This window comes from Anomaloglossus baeobatrachus, chromosome 2 (assembly GCF_048569485.1).
Source record: "Anomaloglossus baeobatrachus isolate aAnoBae1 chromosome 2, aAnoBae1.hap1, whole genome shotgun sequence".
In the NCBI taxonomy this organism is placed as follows: Eukaryota; Metazoa; Chordata; class Amphibia; order Anura; family Aromobatidae; genus Anomaloglossus; species Anomaloglossus baeobatrachus.
The window spans coordinates 625,307,324-625,328,910 of record NC_134354.1 but is presented as its reverse complement, the minus strand read 5'-3'; the positions used below and the strand labels follow the sequence as shown (position 1 = coordinate 625,328,910).

Sequence of the window (21,587 nt, the reverse complement as noted above, 5' to 3'; positions counted from 1 at the left end):
TGACGCCGGATGTGCGTCACTGACGACGTGACCCCGACGATAAATCATTAACGATATCGTAGCGTGTAAAGCCCCCTTAAGTCACATAACTATATAAAAAGGGCATGTAAGAGAGGGAGAGTCTCTCAGCCATAGATGGTCAGAGATTATAATGTGAATCTGTCACCAGGTTTTCCCATATAAAGTAGAGCCACCACCTGTAAGCCCTTATATGCAGTATTCTAGAATATTGTACACAAGTCTCCAAGGCAATCTGCATAACATAAAAAATAGCTTTTATTACACTCTCACCAAGGGTCGGTCTGCACCAATGGGCATCACTGGTCTTGATCCAGCGCCTCCTCTCTTCTTGCTTCATGTGGATGACCCGTCCTACATCTCCCACCGTGTCTTTCATCATGCTCCTGCGCACACACACACTACTTCAAACGTGCCAGGCAACGTTCCATCCGGCCACTGCATTGGCTAAATCTGCCGCATGCGGCAAAAACAGGACCGAACACAAGCCCATGCGGCACAATACGGCACTAATGTAAGTCTATGCAAAAAAACCGCAACCGGCGGCAAAAAAAAACATTTGCGGTTTTTCTGCAAAGCACCGGATTGCGCCGCACAGCAAAAACCGGATGTGTGGAAGCAAAAAAAATGGAAGGGAAATGCCTGCCGATTTGCTGCAGGGCTTATGTGACATCGTGCAATAAACCCAGATTGCTCCTGAGAGCAAATAGAGGTACCCTAACTCAAGATCATTAAAACATTAAGGCTATGTGCGCACGTTGCGTAAATTCATGCAGTTACGCTGCGCTTTGCAGCGCAGCGTAACTGCATGCGTCCTGCGTCCCCTGCACAGTCTATGGAGATTGTGCAGGGGCCGTGCGCACGTGGCGTCTCAGAGCGCAGCGCTTCGGCTACTGCCGAAGCGCTGCGCAAAAAGAAGTGACATGTCACTTCTTTCCTGCGCTTTGCCGGCAGCTCCTGCTCTGTCTATGGGAGGAGCTGCAGGCAGAGCGCATGGAATCGGCGCTCACTACGGACATTTCTGCAGCGATCTAAAGCGCACATGTGCTCTTCAGATCGCTGCAGAAATTTCTGCAGGGCTAGTACGCAACGTGCGCACATAGCCTAACATTTATTAAACAAATGATTGGCTAAGATTAAATGAACAGAAGGACAGGATATAAATGAAATCACTTCTTCATATAGGCAGCACAATTGGCCGCGGACCAACTGTTAATATGCCTTTCCTATATAAAATATTGCTGCCTATATGAGGAAGTGATTTCATTAATATTCTTTTCTTTAAATAATTGGCTATGCTTTAATGATCTTGAGTTGGGGTACCTCTAGCTGCTCTCAGGAGCATTCTGTTTTTACAGTTAATTTAACCCTATGTTGATCGGGGAATTTTTTTGGGTATATTTTGGTATGCAGTATGTAGGAAAGGCATATTAACTGATGATCCACGGCCAATTGACCTTCGAGAAAGTTCTTACAAATGTTAAATTCTATATGTTTATGAGCATGATAATGATGCAGTCAAGTAATTATGCTTACAGGTTGGGAGTTTTCTTTTACATTAAACCACAAAAAAAAGAGATTCAATTTTCCCCCAAAAAAATTTTAACGGCCCATTAATGTAGGCCTTATAAACTACAGAGGTTCCTGTGTGGTCACTTATATAGGGCTGGGCAGCCGCCTAGTCTAATAGTATGGGCGTCATCAATAGACTGTAAGCCAGACACGGTGCACCTACATGTGTGAACAGCGCCCTATACAAGCCATGTGTGTGCAATTTTAATATTAAGCAATCACCCCTCCATGGAGTGGCAGTGTGAGTGGCTGCTCCATCAGGGGTTTGCACCTGTTGCCTCCATCTTTATTATGGGGTTTTGCTGCACCCTGTGAGTGCATTGGATCCTGTGGCCTGGGCAGGTAAACACTGTTGCCCTTTGTTTATGTGAATTTTTCTTGCTTTTACAGTAAACTGCGTATTTTTGTAATATGTCTTCTGCATATACTGTACGAGATGTTGCTAGCCTTACTACATTTGGATTTGTTTTGTGGGTCTCTTAGAAGTCATATCTTGCTCGCATCTGTTTTTGTGCTGCATAAAATTATACTCCATCTAGAAATGTGCAGGCTGCAATCATAAGCCGTTAGTATGATATAAAATAGTTAGCATTATATGGTTTTGTATACTGAATATGAAGTTGCTCTTTCATGCATTCTGCAAACCCATAATTTATCCCATTCTGGGAAAAGTGACAACTTTTGAAAAGTCAGATTCCTGGTCCTGGCAGTGGTGGTTGGAATGATTAATCTAAACGCATTGACTATTCATTGAGTTTTGTGTCATAAAATGTCGCTTGGCCCGCTCATCATGTCTCATTGCTAATATCTGGCATGGAAAAATATCTGGACACTTTTGTTTTAAAAGGAAATCTGTCACTAGTATATTGTGGAAGGTCTGTCAGTCAACCTGAGTAGGGTGATGAGAAGCCGGTTGGGGACCTGTTGTAGATTATTATACTTACACCCCAGCTGGCTTTTCATGAATCTGATGACAAATCCTTTTTAAAGGGGTTGCCCTACAAGTAAGGAACATTTTAATCAATAGTTTTTGGAATAATGATAAGTTCCACAGTTGGATGTGTTAAAAAAAAAAAAAAAAAAATGTGGTATTGTATTGTGATAACTCTATACATGTGCACCTGCTATGCCTGACTATGCCGAACTTCTCCAGTTTATGGTTAATAAAGTAATATAGCCTGAGTGAGCTCCTATGTCACTGATTTGATGTATGATGAGGTGAGAGGGCTAAAGACCAAGCTGAATCGCTTGCTCCTGTGATAAAACAGGCAGGGAAATGCGTTACCTGAGAAAGTAGCAGATGTAAGCCCCTGCTGTTTCATCTGTATACTCACTTATCATAAGTGAATTTCTGTATCTGTATACTCATTTATCATAAGTGACTTTCTGTATCTGTATACTCACTTATCATAAGTGATTTTCTATCGTAAGTGACTTTCTGTCCAGGAGCTGAGGTTTGTGCCTACCATGAACTGGAGCAGCTCTACATGGACTCACACAGCAAATACTAGTACACAACAGGACACATTTATAAGATTATCTCAGCACAGGAACATTTTTTAACACATTCAATTGTGGAATTTATTATTACTCCAAGATTTATTGATTAAAGTGTACTTTGTTCGTGGCAGAACGTCTTTATTGGTACAGACTGTTTATTAGTTTTGTGCCTCAGAGAAATGTTGTGGTTGGTATTTTATAAACATATATGTTTTTGTAAATTTGTATCATATTGCTTTTGGTTATTTGGTTATTCTCAGACAAAATCTGATGCATGTGTATTTTAGTTTCCACAAGGAGGGGGGTGATATGAACGTTTTATGTTTTTGGGGTTTTTTTTGTATTTTTCATATTCTTTTTACTTTTGTACTGCGTGTAATAAGTCCCCTAGGTGACTTGAACCTGCAGTAGTCTGATCACTTGTTTTATATATTGCATTGCTGTATACAGAAGAAATCAGTCTCCGATGAATGGAGGCCACAGGCTGGCTTTCATAAAAGTACTGAGATGACAGAGACAGCGGTCATCAGCAGGCCCCAGGCTTTCATGACAACTCATCAGCATCCTGCGATCACGCCATGGGCATGCTGATGAGGGTTAGGAACAGTGCGCGTTAAATGCCACTGTCAGAGATTGTCTTCACTTGCAGCTTTCAGAGGCAGATGAAGGCTGAATAATTCAGCCTTCATCTACTGGGAAAGGTGCAGGCTCGGTGTGCTGGCCTGCATCAAAGGCAGGAAACTACTCATAACATACATCATCTTATTATTTAGCCTTCAGCTCGGGTTTTCTTATAATATTGAAATCCTCTAGACGTTGACGAATGTGATATATTTCATAGTTCTCAATTATAACTGTTGTATATGTTTTAATCCTCATATTCTCTCATATTGCAACCAACTTATTAGATGTTCTCCCTTTCCCAGTTTCCCTCTCTTTTTCCTTCCCCCTCTTCCCAGTCTCCCCAATAAAAATTTCACTTCTCTCCTCAACCCCATACTCCTCTTCCTATCCTTAAGGTCCAGTCACACTAAGCAACTTACCAGCGATCCCAACAACGATAGGGATCGCTGGTAAGTTGCTAGGAGGTTGCTGGTGAGATGTCACACTGCAACGCTCCAGCGATCCCACCAGCAACCTGACCTGGCAGGGATCGCTGGAGCATCGCTGGTGAGCTCACCAGCAACCAGTGACCAGCCCCCAGCGCCGCGTGGAAGATGCTGCGCTTGGTAACTAAGGTAAATATCGGGTAACCAACCCGATATTTACCTTGGTTACCAGCTCACGCAGCTACACGTGCAGAGAGCAGGGAGCAGCGCACACTGAGCGCTGGCTCCCTGCTCTCCTAGTACAGCACACATCGGGTTAATTACCCGATGTGTGCTGCAGCTACATGTGCACAGAGCAGGGAGCAGCGCACAATGCTTAGCGCTGGCTCCCTGCTTTCCTAGCTACAGCACACATCGGGTTAATTAACCCGATGTGTCCTGCAGCTACATGTGCACAGAGCAGGAGCCGGCACTGACAGTGAGAGCGGCGGAGGCTGGTAACAAAGGTAAATATCGGGTAACCAAGGACAGGGCTTCTTGGTTACCCGATGTTTACTGTAGTTACCAGCCTCCGCAGAAGCCGGCTCCTGCTGCCTGCACATTTAGTTGTTGCTGTCTCGCTGTCACACACAGCGATCTGTGCTTCACAGCAGGACAGCAACAACTAAAAAATGGCCCAGGACATTCAGCAACAACCAACAACCTCACAGCAGGGGCCAGGTTGTTGCTGGATGTCACACACAGCAACATCGCTAGCAACGTCTCAAAAGTTGTTCGTTAGCAGCGATGTTGCTAGCGATGTTGCTTAGTGTGACGGGGCCTTTACTCCCTTTCCCATTTTTATAGTACTTAAATGGTAAGATTATAGAACATAAGAATGATTAATGCAATGACAATACAACTCCTTCAAATTTGTGAGGAAGTACTTCCTCACAAATTTTCAAAATAAAAAATATTTTAAACACATAACATACATACATAGAGCGTCGTGGGTCATTAATGGGTTAATTGGCTGTTTGCACAGGCAGACACCACTCTGTGCACTGAACAATCTGTAATAGATCATTCAGTACACATAGGTTGCCATTGTTCTCAGCAGCACAGATCCTCTTACATAGAACGATGTGCTGCCGAAAACGACGATCTTTTGAGCTACTTAAAATATAATTTCTCTTTATGAAAGAGCATTTTGCAATTCACTGGATGATTAGCAGCCTATTTACATTGAAATATTGTCGTAAAATGAGTGTTCCTAGTAACACATGTTCAGAATAATCTGTGTTAAAAGCACCTTAAAGGGGTATTCAAATCTCCTAGATCCTATCCCAATATGTAGTAGGCGTAATAATAATATTAGCAAATACAACCAATTAGAAATGTAGTATAGTTCTCCATATAGAGCTGTCTCTTACCTCGTGTGCAGGGCATTGCAGCTTGGTTATTCCACTTTATAACCACTCATATAGTGACAGTTAGTTGCTCGTGGTCATACCCATGGGATACCCATACTGCAATGCCCTGCACATGAGATAAGAGATAAAGCTTGTCAGAGCTATACTACATTTTTAATAGGAGGTATTTGCTAATATCATTATTATTACACCTACTACATATTGGGATAGGATCTTGGAGATGGGAATACCCCTTTAGGTCCTGTGTCGGCTCGCACTGGCCCACCAGATAATTTTGTGGGAATCTACCATGGTAATTAGAGGCATCAGAAAACAACCTATGATATATGAATAATTTTTCAATACATGATCACTGCATAGTTCAGAATGACATTAGACTTGCTAGTTTTCTATGTAAATTGACTGTGAGCTGTCTGATCATTTTTGGGTGGGTACGTGGCATCCTAGTCTAGCAGAGGTCACATGGCTCTCTTTTTCTAACACAATGGAGACTCTGCTGCCTTTAAAGAGTAGAAAAAAAACCTATCCACCCGCAGAGCCAGTCTTGTCTCATCAAGAGAAGAAAATTATAGGTGCTATCTTTTCCGTTCAGGTCAGCGGCAGACGCAGTGACAGCTACATCTGATGTAATGCAGGTAGCGGCCACTGAACAGCAGCGCGAGTGAAGGCAAAGTTAATGTCCCAGAAGTATCACTGTTGTGACCTTCTCATGCTCCAGATGGCTCAGACGTATTTTGTTTTCTGACAGTTTAAACACTTAACACGTTTTTGTGCTTCATTTCTCTTTTTTTTTTCTCTCTCTCCATTTAGAACTTAACAAGTTGCTGGTGGACTCTTCAATTAACAAAAAGGCTTTCATGTCTCAATGTGATAACAATGCATTAAGAGCTGTATCCATAGTTAAAAGCACTGAACAGCTGCAGAAAGACCCAGCTCAAACAATGGCTACAGGTAAGGAATCAAGCGGTGTCTCACAATTAGAATATTCTATAAATGTATGTGTGCATGACACCCAGTGCTGGAAAAAAGCCTGGATTGATGAAGCTCCTAGTGTGAGTGCTATACATCTGTGATATCCTAGGCTGTGTGATGTCCCATTGCGCTGGATCTACAGTGCCTACAAGTAGTATTCAACCCCCTGCAGATTTAGCAGGTTTACACATTCGGAATTAACTTGGCATTGTGACATTTGGACTGTAGATCAGCCTGGAAGTGTGAAATGCACTGCAGCAAAAAAGAATGTTATTTCTTTTTTTATTTATTTTTTTTAAATTGTGAAAAGTTTATTCAGAGGGTCATTTATTATTCAACCCCTCAAACCACAAGAATTCTGTTTGGTTCCCCTAAAGTATTAAGAAGTATTTCAGGCACAAAGAACAATGAGCTTCACATGTTTGGATTAATTATCTTTTTCCAGCCTTTTCTGACTAATTAAGACCCTCCCCAAACTTGTGAACAGCACTCATACTTGGTCAACATTGGAAAGACAAAGGAGCATTCCAAGGCCATCAGAGACAAGATCGTGGAGGGTCACAAGGCTGGCAAGGGGTACAAAACGCTTTCCAAGGAGTTGGGCATACCTGTCTCCACTTTTGGGAGCATCATCCGGAAGCGGGAAGGCTTATGGAACTACTGTTAGCCTTCCACGGCCTGGACAGCCTTTGAAAGTTTCCACCCGTGCCGAGGCCAGGCTTGTCCGAAGAGTCAAGGCTAACCCAAGGACAACAAGGAAGGATCTCCGGGAAGATCTCATGGCAGTGGGGACATTGGTTTCAGTCAATACCATAAGTAACGTACTCCACCGCAATGGTCTCCGTTCCATACGAGCCCGTAAGGTACCTTTACTTTCAAAGCATCATGTCAAGGCTCGTCTACAGTTTGCTCATGATCACTTGGAGGACTCTGAGACAGACTGGTTCAAGGTTCTCTGGTCTGATGAGACCAAGATCGAGATCTTTGGTGCCAACCACACACGTGACGTTTGGAGACTGGATGGCACTGCATACGACCCGAAGAATACCATCCCTACAGTCAAGCATGGTGGTGGCAGCATCATGCTGTGGGGCTGTTTCTCAGCCAAGGGGCCTGGCCATCTGGTCCGCATCCATGGGAAGATGGATAGCACGGCCTACCTGGAGATTTTGGCCAAGAACCTCCGCTCCTCCATCAAGGATCTTAAGATGGGTCGTCATTTCATCTTCCAACAAGACAACGACCCAAAGCACACAGCCAAGAAAACCAAGGCCTGGTTCAAGAGGGAAAAAATCAAGTTGTTGCAGTGGCCTAGTCAGTCTCCTGACCTTAACCCAATTGAAAACTTGTGGAAGGAGCTCAAGATTAAAGTCCACATGAGACACCCAAAGAACCTAGATAACTTGGAGAAGATCTGCATGGAGGAGTGGGCCAAGATAACTCCAGAGACCTGTGCCGGCCTGATCAGGTCTTATAAAAGACGATTATTAGCTGTAATTGCAAACAAGGGTTATTCCACAAAATATTAAACCTAGGGGTTGAATAATAATTGACCCACACTTTTATGTTGAAAATGTATTAAAATTTAACTGAGCAACATAACTTGTTGGTTTGTAAGATTTATGCATCTGTTAATAAATCCTGCTCTTGTTTGAAGTTTGCAGGCTCTAACTTATTTGCATCTTATCAAACCTGCTAAATCTGCAGGGGGTTGAATACTACTTGTAGGCACTGTATATACAAAATAACAATGGAGAATTCATCCTCTTAAAGGGAACCTGTCAGGTCCAATATGCACCCAGGACCATGAGCAGTTCTGGGTGCATACTGCGAATGCCTGCCTAACTGTCCCTGTATACACTAGCATAGATAAAGAGATCTTTAGAAAAAGTGTTTCTAAAGATCTTTTATCGTATGCTAATGAGGCCAGCAACTAGTCCTCTGGGCGTTGCTTCCCTTGCTAGTCAGCCCCCTTAGCATGTTAGTATGTCCCTGTGGGTTTGCTACCATGCTAATGAATGTGCAACGTCAATGGATGATCTCGCTTACATATCCGCTGTCATCGCCACCCAACATTGAATTTCAGCTCAGTGCACATGAGTTTGGGTCATGCGCACTACTTCAGTTTGAAGCCAGGACGCGTACACTCGGCTTCATAGTGCGCATCACTTAAACTCTGGGGTCATACGCACTGAGCCGAAATCCAGCATCGGGCGGTGGAGAGGTGAATGAGATTATCCTCTGACACTACGCCTTCATTAGCATGTTAGCACACATACTGGGGCATACTAACATGCTAATGGAGCCGACTAGCCAGGGGAACCAACGCCCAGGGGACTAGTCCCCTCGCTCATTAGCATACGGTAAAAGATCTCTAGAAATACTTGTGCTAGTGCATACAGGGACGGTTAGGCAGGGATTAGCAATATGCACCCAGAACTGCTCGTGGTTCTGGGTGGATATTGGACCTGACAGGTTCCCTTTAAAGGTCTACTGTACATTGCAAGCTTATTTCACTTCCATTGTCATGTTGTAGTGAAGCCATCTACCCATACGTTCTCGATGAGGTGCTCCCGTGAAGCAAGGCTAGATCCAGTCGCACAAAAGTGTTTCAGCACACCACATTTTTTTATTTTGCTCACAAAGTGCTATAAATGATTGAGGCACACAAGTATACAGCCTGCGTGAATAGAATTCTGTAGGTAGTGTTTAAGATCTTGAATATTGCCATATGCCATGGCTGTCATGCATATTATCCGTTTAGCAGGCAGTCATTCTTTCTTTTCATGCAGACTTCTTATGGCAATATACTTTCAGCCTTTTTTTTTTTATATATGCCAAATATTTACATAGGGTACCGTTTTTTTTTTCCCCAAAACATTTTTGCACTACAGAATAAAGTAGTATACCAATATTTCATAAGGAGGATTAGGACTACAAAACGGTAAACTTCTAGAAGGATAATTTCCATTCGCTAAAAAAAATTCTCATTTCTGAAAACTGATGCAATGTCCTCAAAAATAAAAGTACACCAAAAAAAAGGGACCTGTTTAAAAACTTCCAGTATAGTTTCTGTGCACAATATATACTCTATGGGAATAAACTAGATAGAAATAAAAGAAAAGCATTGTTGCTAAATAGAGCTGTAATTGGTGAAATGATGAGGCATCAAGTAATTATCAAGAGAAAAATGGATTGTATCTTTATTAAAAAAAAAAAAGCTTGTTGTAAAATAATCCACAAATATTCTGTAGCTACTTAAATAGACTTAAAAATTAAAGTGTTAGCCTCCGCAAAAATATTCTGGCTGAAATGGTGAAAGACGATGAGGGACAGGCGGACAATCTTTTAAACATTGTCTTCTCTTCAATATTGACACAAGAAAATTTTCTGCCCAATTAAATGTACAGGGATATCGTCAATTCTCTATTAAATATCACCTGCCTAACCTGGCACAATTACTAAAATGAACAAATCATGAGGTCCTGATGAAATACACCCCATAACACCAGGAATTAAGTTCTCTAATAGACAGACCATTAGTTCTTTATTATAATATTAAAAGATTCAATAGTAACAGGATCTGTACCACAGGACTGGTGCATAGCAACCAGTCAAAAACTGTGGCTGGAAACTATCTGCCTATATATTTATTCTCTACTGTGATGGTTTTGTAAGAGATCCTATCCTGGAGTAGCTCAATAAAAGTAATATTATAAACCAGCATCAACATGGGATTGTGAGAAATTGGTCCTGTCAGACTAATCTGATCCGTTTCTATGAGGAAATATTTCCACACTGGACAGGGTAATATCATGGGTGTTTGATGCAATATTACATAAAAAGTTGGGGCATAAAATGAGAACATTGAGACTAGGGGAAAATTTGCGTAATTGGGTTAACAACTAAGTGTGATAGGAGACAGAGTGGTTATTTAATGGAACACTCTCTCTTGGTTGGGTCACAGTTTACAGTGGCATAGCACAGGGTCAGTATTGGGCCCTCTTTTAATATATTAATGATGTTTTGTTGTCTTTTTAAGCTGGAGGCGGAAAAATGGCATTTGAAATTTAAAAGGGTTGCCCACTACTAGGACAGTCCCTCTTCATTCCACATGTTTGCCCCCATTAAAGTAAAAAAAAAAATGCTTATTCTCACCTTCGCTGCTGGCACCGTTTCCACTGTTCCGACACTCACGTTCCTGGGGCTCACATGAAGTTGTTACATGAACCCGACACCCAATCACGACCGGCTTCCTTCTCCATGCCCTCGGACATTTAAGTAACAGGAAATGAGTGGCCAGTTGCAGGTCTCACTTCTGTTGATTACTTTTATGTCTCAAGGCGGGTAGAGCGAAACCGGCTGTGCTTGGGCTCGAGACTCATGTCATTTAACAACTTCATGAGACCCAAGAATAGGAGGCCGACAGTGCTGGAATGGCGCCAGCAGGGGAGGTGAGTATATGCTTTTTTTTCTATTTTAATGGGAGCAAACAGTGGGTATAAGGAGGAGTTGTCCACTAGTTGGCTTTCATGTAGATACATTTATATAATCCTGCACTTGGGCCAAAGAAATATACAATTATGTACTAAAAGGTAAGACAAAAAGGAAAAATTGACTTGGGTGTGAGTGGTCAGCAAACTCAATTTTGGTGACCTGTGCCAGGCGGCTGCTGCTATGGCAAATTAAATCACTGGATACATTTATAGAGGTATAGATGCCCATGACCAGAACATAGGTTTTTTTTTTACCTTCCTCTGTGTCAACATGCTAGGTTATAGGCTGAACTCAGTGGGCTTTTGTTTCCACTTGAAAACTATGAAACGGTTAAAAGAAGAAAAAAAACAAAACGTGCCATACACTGCAGCCTACCATCTGAGTATGTGTCCATTGATAGAACCTCCATTTCGCTGCTCCAATGTAGACTCTATCCATAATGTGAGCAAAGTCTGAGGGGTACTTTGCACACTACGACATCGCAAGCCGATGCTTGCGATGCCGAGTGCGATAGTCCCCGCCCCTGTCGCAGCTGCGATATGTGGTGATAGATGGCGTAGCGAAAATTATCGCTATGCCAGCTTCACATGCACTCACTCACCTTGCCCTGCGACGTCGCTATGGCCGGCGACCCGCCTCCTTATTAAGGGGGCGCGCCGTGCGGCGTCATAGCGACGTCACACGGCAGGCGGCCAATAGAAGCGGAGGGGCAGAGATGAGCAGGACGTAAACATCCCGCCCACCTCCTTCCTTCCGCATAGCCGACAGGAGCCGCGGTGAAGGAGGTAGGAGATGTTCCTCGCTCCTGCGGCTTCACACACAGCGATGTGTGCTGCCGCAGGAACGAGCAACAACATCGGACCGTCGCAGCAAGGTAATTATAGTTTTCGCCGACGCTACACCGATGATACGATTACGACGCTTTTGCGCTCGTTAATCGTATCATCTAGGCTTTACACACTACGATGTCGAGAGCGACGCTGGAAGTGCGTCACTTTCGACATGACCCCACCGACATCGCACCTGCGATGTCGTAGTGTGCAAAGTACCCCTTAGGCTAAGTTCACACTTTAGTAATCATCCATTAGAATGGATCCATCTGTAATCTGTTGACAAAAAAGTTGTGCAGCCATAACTTTTTGTCCTGCTAAAAATCATAATTCAACTGGATCCATTTTTTTAACATTGAAAACTATGGAAAATGGATGTAAGTTGCCATCTATTTTATTCCATTTGAAGCTGGTCTGATAACTAAAAAAGTGCATAGCTATTTAACAAATTCGATTTCCATAGACTTCAAGGTTAAAAAAACAACCCCACAATGTTTTAGTAGAAATCCGTTATTGTTTAGCCAGACAAGAAGTTGCATCTGCACAACTTTTTTGTCAACTGATTGCTGCTGGATCCGTTCTCACGGATGATTGTGTGAATTTGGCCTAAGATGTACACCTCTCTGTATTGTATATAGGAAATGTATGGTCTGTAAACTCAGCTGAACATTAAACTGGCAGTGTTTTTTATCTAGAAATGTCCTACTTGACTGTACACATGTAATACAGAGGCACAGGGGCTGCCCGTTCTGTGACAGATTGATGTGTGTGAGATGTTACTCACCAATTTTACGATGGCTTTATTTTGACAAGTGTGAAGACGTATTTCAGAACGAATAAGAAAACACATGCAAAACCATGGAACTTGTGTCAAGTTTGTTTTTCCCAAGGTTTCTTTAGTCACTCGCTTGGCTGTGATCTGAGTCAGTCCAAAACATTTGTTCCATGAAATGCTTCTGAAGTGTGACATGATAGTTACTGATCGCCGCTTGACTTTGCCACCTGTAAAGTTGTCTGTCCCTTGTTTGCTCCAAAAGGACATTTGAAAAGCCAAAATGCGGATATTTGTGTGTCGGCTGTGTTGACGAACAAGGTCAACTGTTCTGAATAATCATTGTGTAACACATTTGTGAATTCCAAGAAGGAAATCACTATCCTATGTTCACATCTTTATCACACACCATTTACATCTATTGTTATAAAGTTCTACATTTCTAAAAGAAAAAGGAAAAAATATTTTCTTATAAAATCCTGTGAATTTATCATTAAAAGTAAAAACAATATATATGCCTCACTGCTGTTTATTTGGCAACCAAATTAAATTTTGGTAAATGAGGTCAAAATTGGAAGCAAGACAAAGAAATCCACTGGTCCATCCATGAGGGGCGATTGGATACTTAGTATTGTAACTGCGCACAGATAAAGCTTCTATAAGGCGCCAGTCACACGGTTGTCGCCATACTTGCCTGCAGCCGGTTAGTCACATATAATAGATTAGAGCGACTGCCTAGAAGCTGCCAAGTGTATAATAGAAGGTGCTAACACCCAGGATTTCTCCCATCCAGCAGACATTGTACCCCAATACATCTGACCCTCTCCCACCATCCAAAGATTCAAAAGCAACCTGGAAAGCTCCTCTTCTGGCCCGTGAACTGCACAAATATTTTAATAGCTTCAACCTTCCATCACTTCTCTCTCCCTTGTGTAGTAAACCCCTGTCATCAGGCCCTATCCAGTGTGTCCCTCACGAGCATAACATTTTCATATTTTATATATTTAAAATAGTCGTCCACCTTCTACTCTTAGTGCAGCTTTCACTTCTGTCCATACAGTGGCTGGTGGTGGAGGGTCATGTGACTAGACCTATGCAATAGAAAAGCAGCATTCCCCATGGGAAGTATTGCACTATTGTCCAAGCCTGATGGACAGGTCCAGTCACATGACCGTCCACCAGCAGACATTTTATAAACAGAAATAAAGGTCAGTTTGTGAAGAAGGTTGCACTGACGAGAAATTGGCTGACTTTTTTATTGCATTATGTATGTCATATGTGCAGCTCTTTAGACATTAAATTAAGGTTGGGGATTTTTTTTTTTTTTAATTGGACAATTGGAATTTTAAAAAATGAATTACTCATATATCACTCGAAATCCTCCACAATTCTGTTAATCATAGCTGGTGATAGTGCAGACACCCTGTCAGTCCTGTGACCACTGCAGCGGGGCTGGCTTCTGTGAACGATCAGCTGATCGCTCTCAAAAGCCGGCAGCCGGGAGATCAGCTGATCGCTCACAGAAGCCGGCCGCCGGGAGATCAGCTGATTGTTCAGCCGTCGAGAGAGACATTAATTTGAATGATTAAACACAAGACTTTAACATGCGCAGTGAAAACATAAGGATTCCGCTGCTCAAAAAAACATTACATGCTGCGTTCCTGCCGCCCGACGGTCAGTCGTTCCATAACTGATCAGAGTTTAAAGGTTTTTCTTGAAGAGAAATTACTAAATAAAATAAATATGTTTGTCAAACTAACATGATCGCCACCAAAATTCCCAATAGTCCTCACAGGTAAATGTGCCTGACTTTTGCAGATACATGCATATTTCCCATTTTTTATATTCTATTATGCTGTATAAGGGTAAGATCGCACTTTGCGTTTCCACCTGCGTTTCAGCTGCGTTTTAGGTCCGTTTTGAGAAGCACCTTTTTCATGCCAAAAGGCATGTGTTTTGATTTTCCCGCAAAGTCAATGGAAAATGATGATTTTCAGACGGCACTTTGCGTTTCTAAACGTTACGTTTAAATTGCATATTTTGTGGCAAAAAACATGCGTTCAAAGAAGCAACATGTCAATTGTTTTTGCCATTTTGGTTGCGTTTTGCTAACATTGAAGTCAATGAGAAATGGCAAAACACAAGAATCCTTCAAATTCCTGCATTTTACCTGCTTTTTCAGTGTAGAAAACCTGCTTTTTGGACATCAATACAATGATTTGATATGTCCCTTTATATACACACACACACACACACACACACACACACATAATCCGACAAATTTAAGAAAAATATGATTTAATGCTATTTTAGCAATAAAATGTATATTACCGCTATAATTTTATGAAATATACGGTATCTATTTTCATTATTTTTCCCATTAATTTAGATTTGATCCTTTTTTTTTTTCTCTTTTTTTCATTCTGTTTCACTGTTTAAACTTTATTTAGCAGTGTCTTGATGTTCAAAACGCATCTGTCAAAACGCAGGTGAAAAAGCATGTAAAAAGCGCTGAAAACGCATCTAAAATGCGGTAAATACGCATGCGTTTTCAGCGCTAAATTTCTGAAAAAGGCAACTTTGGTCAAATCAATTAAGCCCAAAACGTGCGTTTAGAACTGCAAGTAGGTGAACGCAAAGTGCGGTCTCAGCCTAATACTTTTTATCTGTAGTTTTATTGGGGGTTAGAAATGCTCTTTATCATGTACATTTTTGTCTTTGGACCTACTTAGTCCTGTAGCACACCGCTCCATCTGATTTATGCAGCACTTTGCTCATGCAAATGTTATAAATTACGACAGTGTTCATACACTAAGCTAACCATCCTGTAAAGCCAGTGCACATGAATTAAACCGTTTGCCAAACTCGATGTCTCTATGGTCTCTCCGTTGCCAGTTTTGTTTTATGTGTCTTCTCCTCCTGTCTGCAGCAGCTGATGCTTTGGGAAGTATAGCAATCGATGCCACGCACCTCACCATGTCCGTTACAGACCCCACGGCTTGGGCTACTGCTATGAATAATCTCGGGATGGTCCCGGTAGGACTCGCTGGCCAGCAGCTAGTTTCAGGTAAGAGTCCTTGCTTCCAGATTGATTGTCCTAATCTAGTTGAAACACAAGTGGATCAGTCTCTACAAAGTGACATTTTATTTCTTCCTACTTTCCTTCTCCCGGCTTGGATACGGGCTGATAATAGACGGCACCCGCTGTAACGCTGCCCAGTGAGTCAGCCACAATTCTTCAGGGCACCGTGTTATGAAAAACAATCTGTATCCCCTTCCCGGCTGCTGAGAAGGGAGGATACGGGAAGGTGATTAGCCTTTTATAGGCACATTTCTATGCATGCTGGCAGAAGAAAAACACGGCCATTGGCTGACACCTCCTGCCAGGAGCTGGAGCATTGAGCTCTGTATGCTGGCGAGAAAGCACATACAGATAACAAGGGATTAAAATAAACCCGTGCTCTGCACTGAAGAACAAACCTTATTTTCTTAATTAACAGTCATTTGCAGCTTCTGTTGTCTGTATGCATATTGTGTTTAGGAGACGTATATTCACAAAACTTAACGAGGATTGTTACACACCGTATATTCATTAGGTGACTTGGTACAGTGACTTCCAAATTAAGTTCTGTCTCCAAGGAAGAAATGTACCGAGCTTCAGTAAACCGGCTCGCAGCCGCGGTATATAGGTCTCATCTACGTATGTATAGAAATATGTATTCTGCATATAGAATGGAATTAGGGTAGGCAGCTTCTGTAATGCGCACTGGCTTACATTTTAATATTTAAATGGTAAATAGGAGATACATCATTGTTCCATCAATATTTAAAGGCAGACCCTGACCTTTTTGCCATGCATAATTTTTATTCTGTCTGTAAAGTGTATAATAAGGTCATGCTCAATGCTTTCTTACAGTAATGTTTTCTCCACTGTAATAAGAAGGCTGAACAGTTTCACGCTGAGTAAAACTGAAAAAGATGCACGGATCCCAATGCATACATGTAAAGGCTGATTTAATAAAAACACTAGTATAAGGAATAGCTGCTGAGCCGGATGGCACCACAGGTGGCAGATCTCTGGTGCGGAAATGTTTCATTGATTTGTGCCTAATGGGGCACATGCTCTTGGCTGCCTGCTTTTTACATCACCATGATGGGGCTATTTTCCTCCGTACCACTAACTCTTTCAGTAGCAGGAACTATTATACAGCAGAAGATCTACTAATACCTGGGATTAATACTAAATACGTTTGAAGCAAAAGATTCCAAATTGTTAGAAATGTAATTCCTGGTCATCGAAGACTAAGGCTATGTGCGCACTAGAAATGTGAAGTTTCTCAAGAAAATTTCTTGAGAAACTTCTGCCAGTGAAAGATTTCCGGACCTGCGGAAAAAATCCGCACCAAATCCGCATGCGGATTTGCCGCGGATTTGCCGCGGATTTGCCGCGGATTTACCGCAGGTTTGTCCCTGCAATAAATAATAAAGATAATCGATAGACAGATAATGGATAGAGGGAAAGATGGATAGATGAATAGATGAATAGATAGATAGATAGAGGGATAGATAGATAGATGAATAGATAGATAGATAGAGGGATAGATGGATAGATAGATAGAGGGATAGATGGATGGATAGATAGATAGGTAGATAGATAGATGGATGGATGGATGGATGGATGGATGGATAGATAGATAGATGAGAAAAACCTATATAATGTTCCACCTCCCTGCATTTTCTAAGCTGGCACCCTTTAGTGACTTTCATGTGGCACTAAAGGGTGCTTAGCCTTGTATTTAGCCATAAAATAAATAAATAATTAAAAAAAACGACGTGAGGTCCCCCCATTTTTTGTAGCCAGCTAGGGTAAAGCAGACGGCTGCAGCCTGCAGACCACCGCTGGCAGCTTCACCTTGGCTGATAATCCAAAACAGTGGGCACCCCACGGTGTTATTTTAAATTATATAAATAATTTAAAACAAAAAACGTGCGGTCCCCCCATATTGGATCACCAGCCAAGGTAAAGCGGACAGCTGGGGTCTGATATTCTCAGACTAGGGAGGTCCACTGTTATTGGACACTCCCCAGCCTAAAAATAGCAGGCCGCAGCCGCCCCAGAAGTGGCGCATCCATTAGACGTGCCAATCCTGGCGCTTTGCCCCAGCTCATCCCGCGCCCTGGTGCGTTGGCAAACGGGGTAATACATGGGGTTGATGCCAGATGTGTAATGTCACCTGGCATCAAGCCCTGGGGTTGGTGAGGTCAGGCGTCTATCAGATACCCGACATCACCAACCCAGTCAGTAATAATTAAAAAATAGACAACAAAAAAAGTTTTATTTGAAAAAACACTCCCCACATAGCCTCTTTAACCAATTTATTGAAAAGAGCACAATCAATTCCACGTCCGGCGTAATCCAATAAGGGGTGGGGGGGGCACGACGATCCATACCATAGTCGCTGTCCCAGTCAATGAAGAACAGAATGTTTCCCATTGGCTGGGAGAGCAATGCAGTGACCTGAGCTAACATCAATAGGTCAGCTCAGGTCACTGCAGGGGATGACGAGCGCTGCCATCAGGAGCATAGATGAGATCATTACCTTCTGTGATCATCTCCTGTACTGCTGACGTCAGCGCTGTCACTGACTTCTATGCCCGCCGCGTTGTCAGAAGTATCGCGAGAGCCCGTGACGTCACCGCTAGTGACAGTCTCGGGCCGCTCGCGAGACGGGCATAGACAGCAGTGACCGCGGTGACGTCAGGAGGCAGGAGATCGTCACAGCAGGTAATGATCTCACCTCCTGACAGCAGCGATAGTCATCCCCGCGGCTCCCAGCACTGCAGGATGTCAGTGTCTGCCTGCGCTGCCGCGTGACAGGCTGCTGACACTGCGGGCAGACACTGACACTGCAGTGCAGGCAGCCGCGAGGCCGGAGCAGGACACAGACTGCACGGGCACCTGGAGGTCGCACGGAAGTGCTTCTGTGCGTCGTCCAGGGAGTGTGACGTCTGTGTTTACTCTGCTCCGCTTCCTCTTCCTGGCATAATGACATCGCTTTCTGCAAAACCGCAGGCAGCGATGAGCATTCCCGCAGGTAATTCGCGGCTATTCCGGTGGTATACCGCACATCATTGCTACCTGCGGAATACCCCCGGAATACCGCAGGTACCTGCGGAAATTAATGGACATGCACATTTTCTCAAGAAAGTTTCTCGAGAAATTCTTCTCGCGGAAATTTCTTGAGAAAAATCCGCACAAGTGCGCACAGCTTTTTTTTTTTTGTCATAGAAATTGCTGGGAAATGTCTGCACAAAGATTGCAGACATTTCTCATGAAATTTCCGCGGCAAATCCGCGGGTAAATCCGCGGGTAAAAAGCTCTAGTGCGCACATAGCCTAATGCGGGCTTCACACAAGACGATCTATCGTGCGATTGCACAAGCGATCGCACCCGCCTCCGTCGTTTGTGCGTCACGGGCAATTAGTTGCCCGTGGCGCACAAAGACGTTAACCCCCTGTCACACGTACTTACCTCCCGGACGACGTCGCTGTGGGCGGCGAACATCCATTTCCTGAAGGGGGAGGTACGTTCGGCGTCACAGCGACGTCACACAGCGGCCAGCCAATAGAAGTGGAGGGGCGGAGATGAGCGGGACGTAAACATCCCGCCCACCTCCTTCCTTCCGCATTGCCGGCGGGATGCAGGTAAGCTGTGTTCATCGTTCCCGGGGTGTCACACGGAGCGATGTGTGCTGCCTCGGGAACAATGAACAACCGGACGGTCGATTTTTTTTTTAAACTGAGCGACGTGTCAACGATGAACGAGAAGGTATTTCTGCTCGTTCACCGTCGCACGTAGCTGTCACACGCTACGGTATATCAGATGATGCCGGATGTGCGTCAGTACCAACGTGACCCCGACGATATATCATACCGTGTGACGCCGGCATAAGGAAAGAGAGCACAAATAGGGTCTTACCAGATTAAAAATAGTGGTGTATACGGAATACCACTCACCTAGCAGGGTTGTGAAAGCTACAACCCCTATGAAGGGTTAATAGATGATGGCGGCTGCTGCAGCCCCACGTGGCTTTAATATTCGGTGTTGGAGAGCAGAAGTGGTGTTAACACCGTGCTACCGCCAATAAGGAAAATTATGATTAATAGGTTGATTAATCAATAGGTTGTTTTTAACTGTCAAGATTTTTTGCAAATACAGCAGTGCAGCTATATACTTGGTTGTACAATAGACTCCTTTCTTAGCTTCTCATTGTTATATTGCCAAAATTCCTTCATAATTGTATGGTAACTATGGACCCTTTCATTACAAAGCATTTAACTTGAACATTGATGTATTGCACGGTCCACATCAAAATGACGTGGAGTTCCACTATGCAATAACATATGGATACTCAGTTATACTGCATATAAAGATGTTTGGTAATATACATGGTAATTGCAGACCTTAGCTTATATTATAAGGTATTTATAACGTTGTTAATATAGTGCAATTGCATCATGCTGCCGATCTGATGTCCAAGCCCTCAAACACACCAAGAGATCCTTTTTCTTATTTCATTTAAATGTCTGTGTATTTTTGTAGTTTTTAACTATATGTTGAATATAACTTAACTTATTAATTCTAAATTTGCCTATACTGAATACTTTTTGGGCTTCCTATATACAATGTCTATAGACATTGAGGTGCTAATCACAGCAGGGGGCATACTGGACTAGCTGACCCACTTGGCAATAATAATCTCCTGGTGTTAAAACAAACATTTCAAGTTAACAATAGCACGACCTTGATAAGAGATGAGAGGGGCATCCCTGAAATCTGTTTTAACCTCTACCGCATGCTGCTTACAGATTACATAGCAAAAACCTGCTGACATATTCCCTTTAAGCTTTTTGTTAGGTATATATGAGAAGATCACATTACCAAAGTCACATAGCAACCACAGCACCCTGCATTATAATGCTGTTTATTTTTGTATAAAAGATATGTGAACAGTGACCATTGGGCTTGAGGTTTAGACCGGGGCCACACGGGGCACTAGTGCGATCCTCGTATGACACTCTGCTCACGCTGGCAGTATGGCAGAGCAAGGTTTCATGCGAGTATCCCTGGGACTGAGGTTCGACTGTGCGAGCGGACCTCAGCTGCAGGGGGCAGGCCAACACTGAGGAGGGGCGGGTCGGCGCTGCGGAGGGCGGGCTGGCACTGAGGAGGGGAGGGAGGGATTTATCTCCCTCTCTCCTCCGTAGCCGGCTTTTGCCATTCTCGCTCTGCACTCGCAGTACACCGGAGTACCGCGACTGCAGTGCTATTTTTCTCTCGCCCCATACACTTGAACGGGTGCAAGAGAAAATAGGATCACATTAGTCGCAGCATGCTGCAATTGTTTTCTCGGTCCGATTAGGGATAAGAAAATAATCGCTCATGTGCGCTGACACACAGGCTAATATTGGTCCGAGTGGAATGTGATGTTTTATCGCACTCCACTCGCACTGTTTTTCTCGCCGTGTGTCTTAGGCCTTAGTGGTGTCTTCAGCTCAGACGTCACCAGTGTGACCTTCTCATATGTACTTATTCCATATCACAAGACTATTTTAACTTGAATTACCTCCTATAAGGTCCGTATGCTAAAGCTAGAACTCCAAAGGGAATTTTGAAGACTATCAGATATGGAAGTAATTTATTGGATGTGACTTTTTCTATAAAAAAAAAATAGTCTTGGATGAGAAAGCCTTTTCTCTTCATGGTGGAGGTTGGGTCCTCTTAATGGATTTCTTTAGATGTCACAAGGCAAATAACTTCCAGCAGTGGATAGATATTACATGCAATATACAACATTGGGAGAGGTTTCTTCAGTATGACACTTTGTATTAATTCAATTTCCAGAGCTGACTACTATAGCAGACAACCACATTAAATAGGTTTGAAAAATTGTCAGCCAGAAAG

General features: G+C 43.0%; 1 protein-coding gene across 4 annotated transcripts in view; it reads left to right on the top strand.

Annotated features, from left to right (window-relative positions):
- The window catches only part of ENOX1 (ecto-NOX disulfide-thiol exchanger 1), an 899,109-nt gene that overhangs the window by 541,125 nt on the left and 336,397 nt on the right, over window positions 1–21,587 (top strand). For 3 of the 4 annotated variants that reach the window (XM_075336870.1, XM_075336868.1, XM_075336869.1), the window contains 2 exons: window positions 6,362–6,502; window positions 15,552–15,689. In XM_075336870.1, coding sequence (XP_075192985.1) covers window positions 6,409–6,502; window positions 15,552–15,689 — 232 coding nt within the window. In that variant the 5' untranslated portion in view covers window positions 6,362–6,408. The remainder of the gene's footprint in view (window positions 1–6,361; window positions 6,503–15,551; window positions 15,690–21,587) is intronic. The other variant, XM_075336871.1, reaches the window with a different exon arrangement.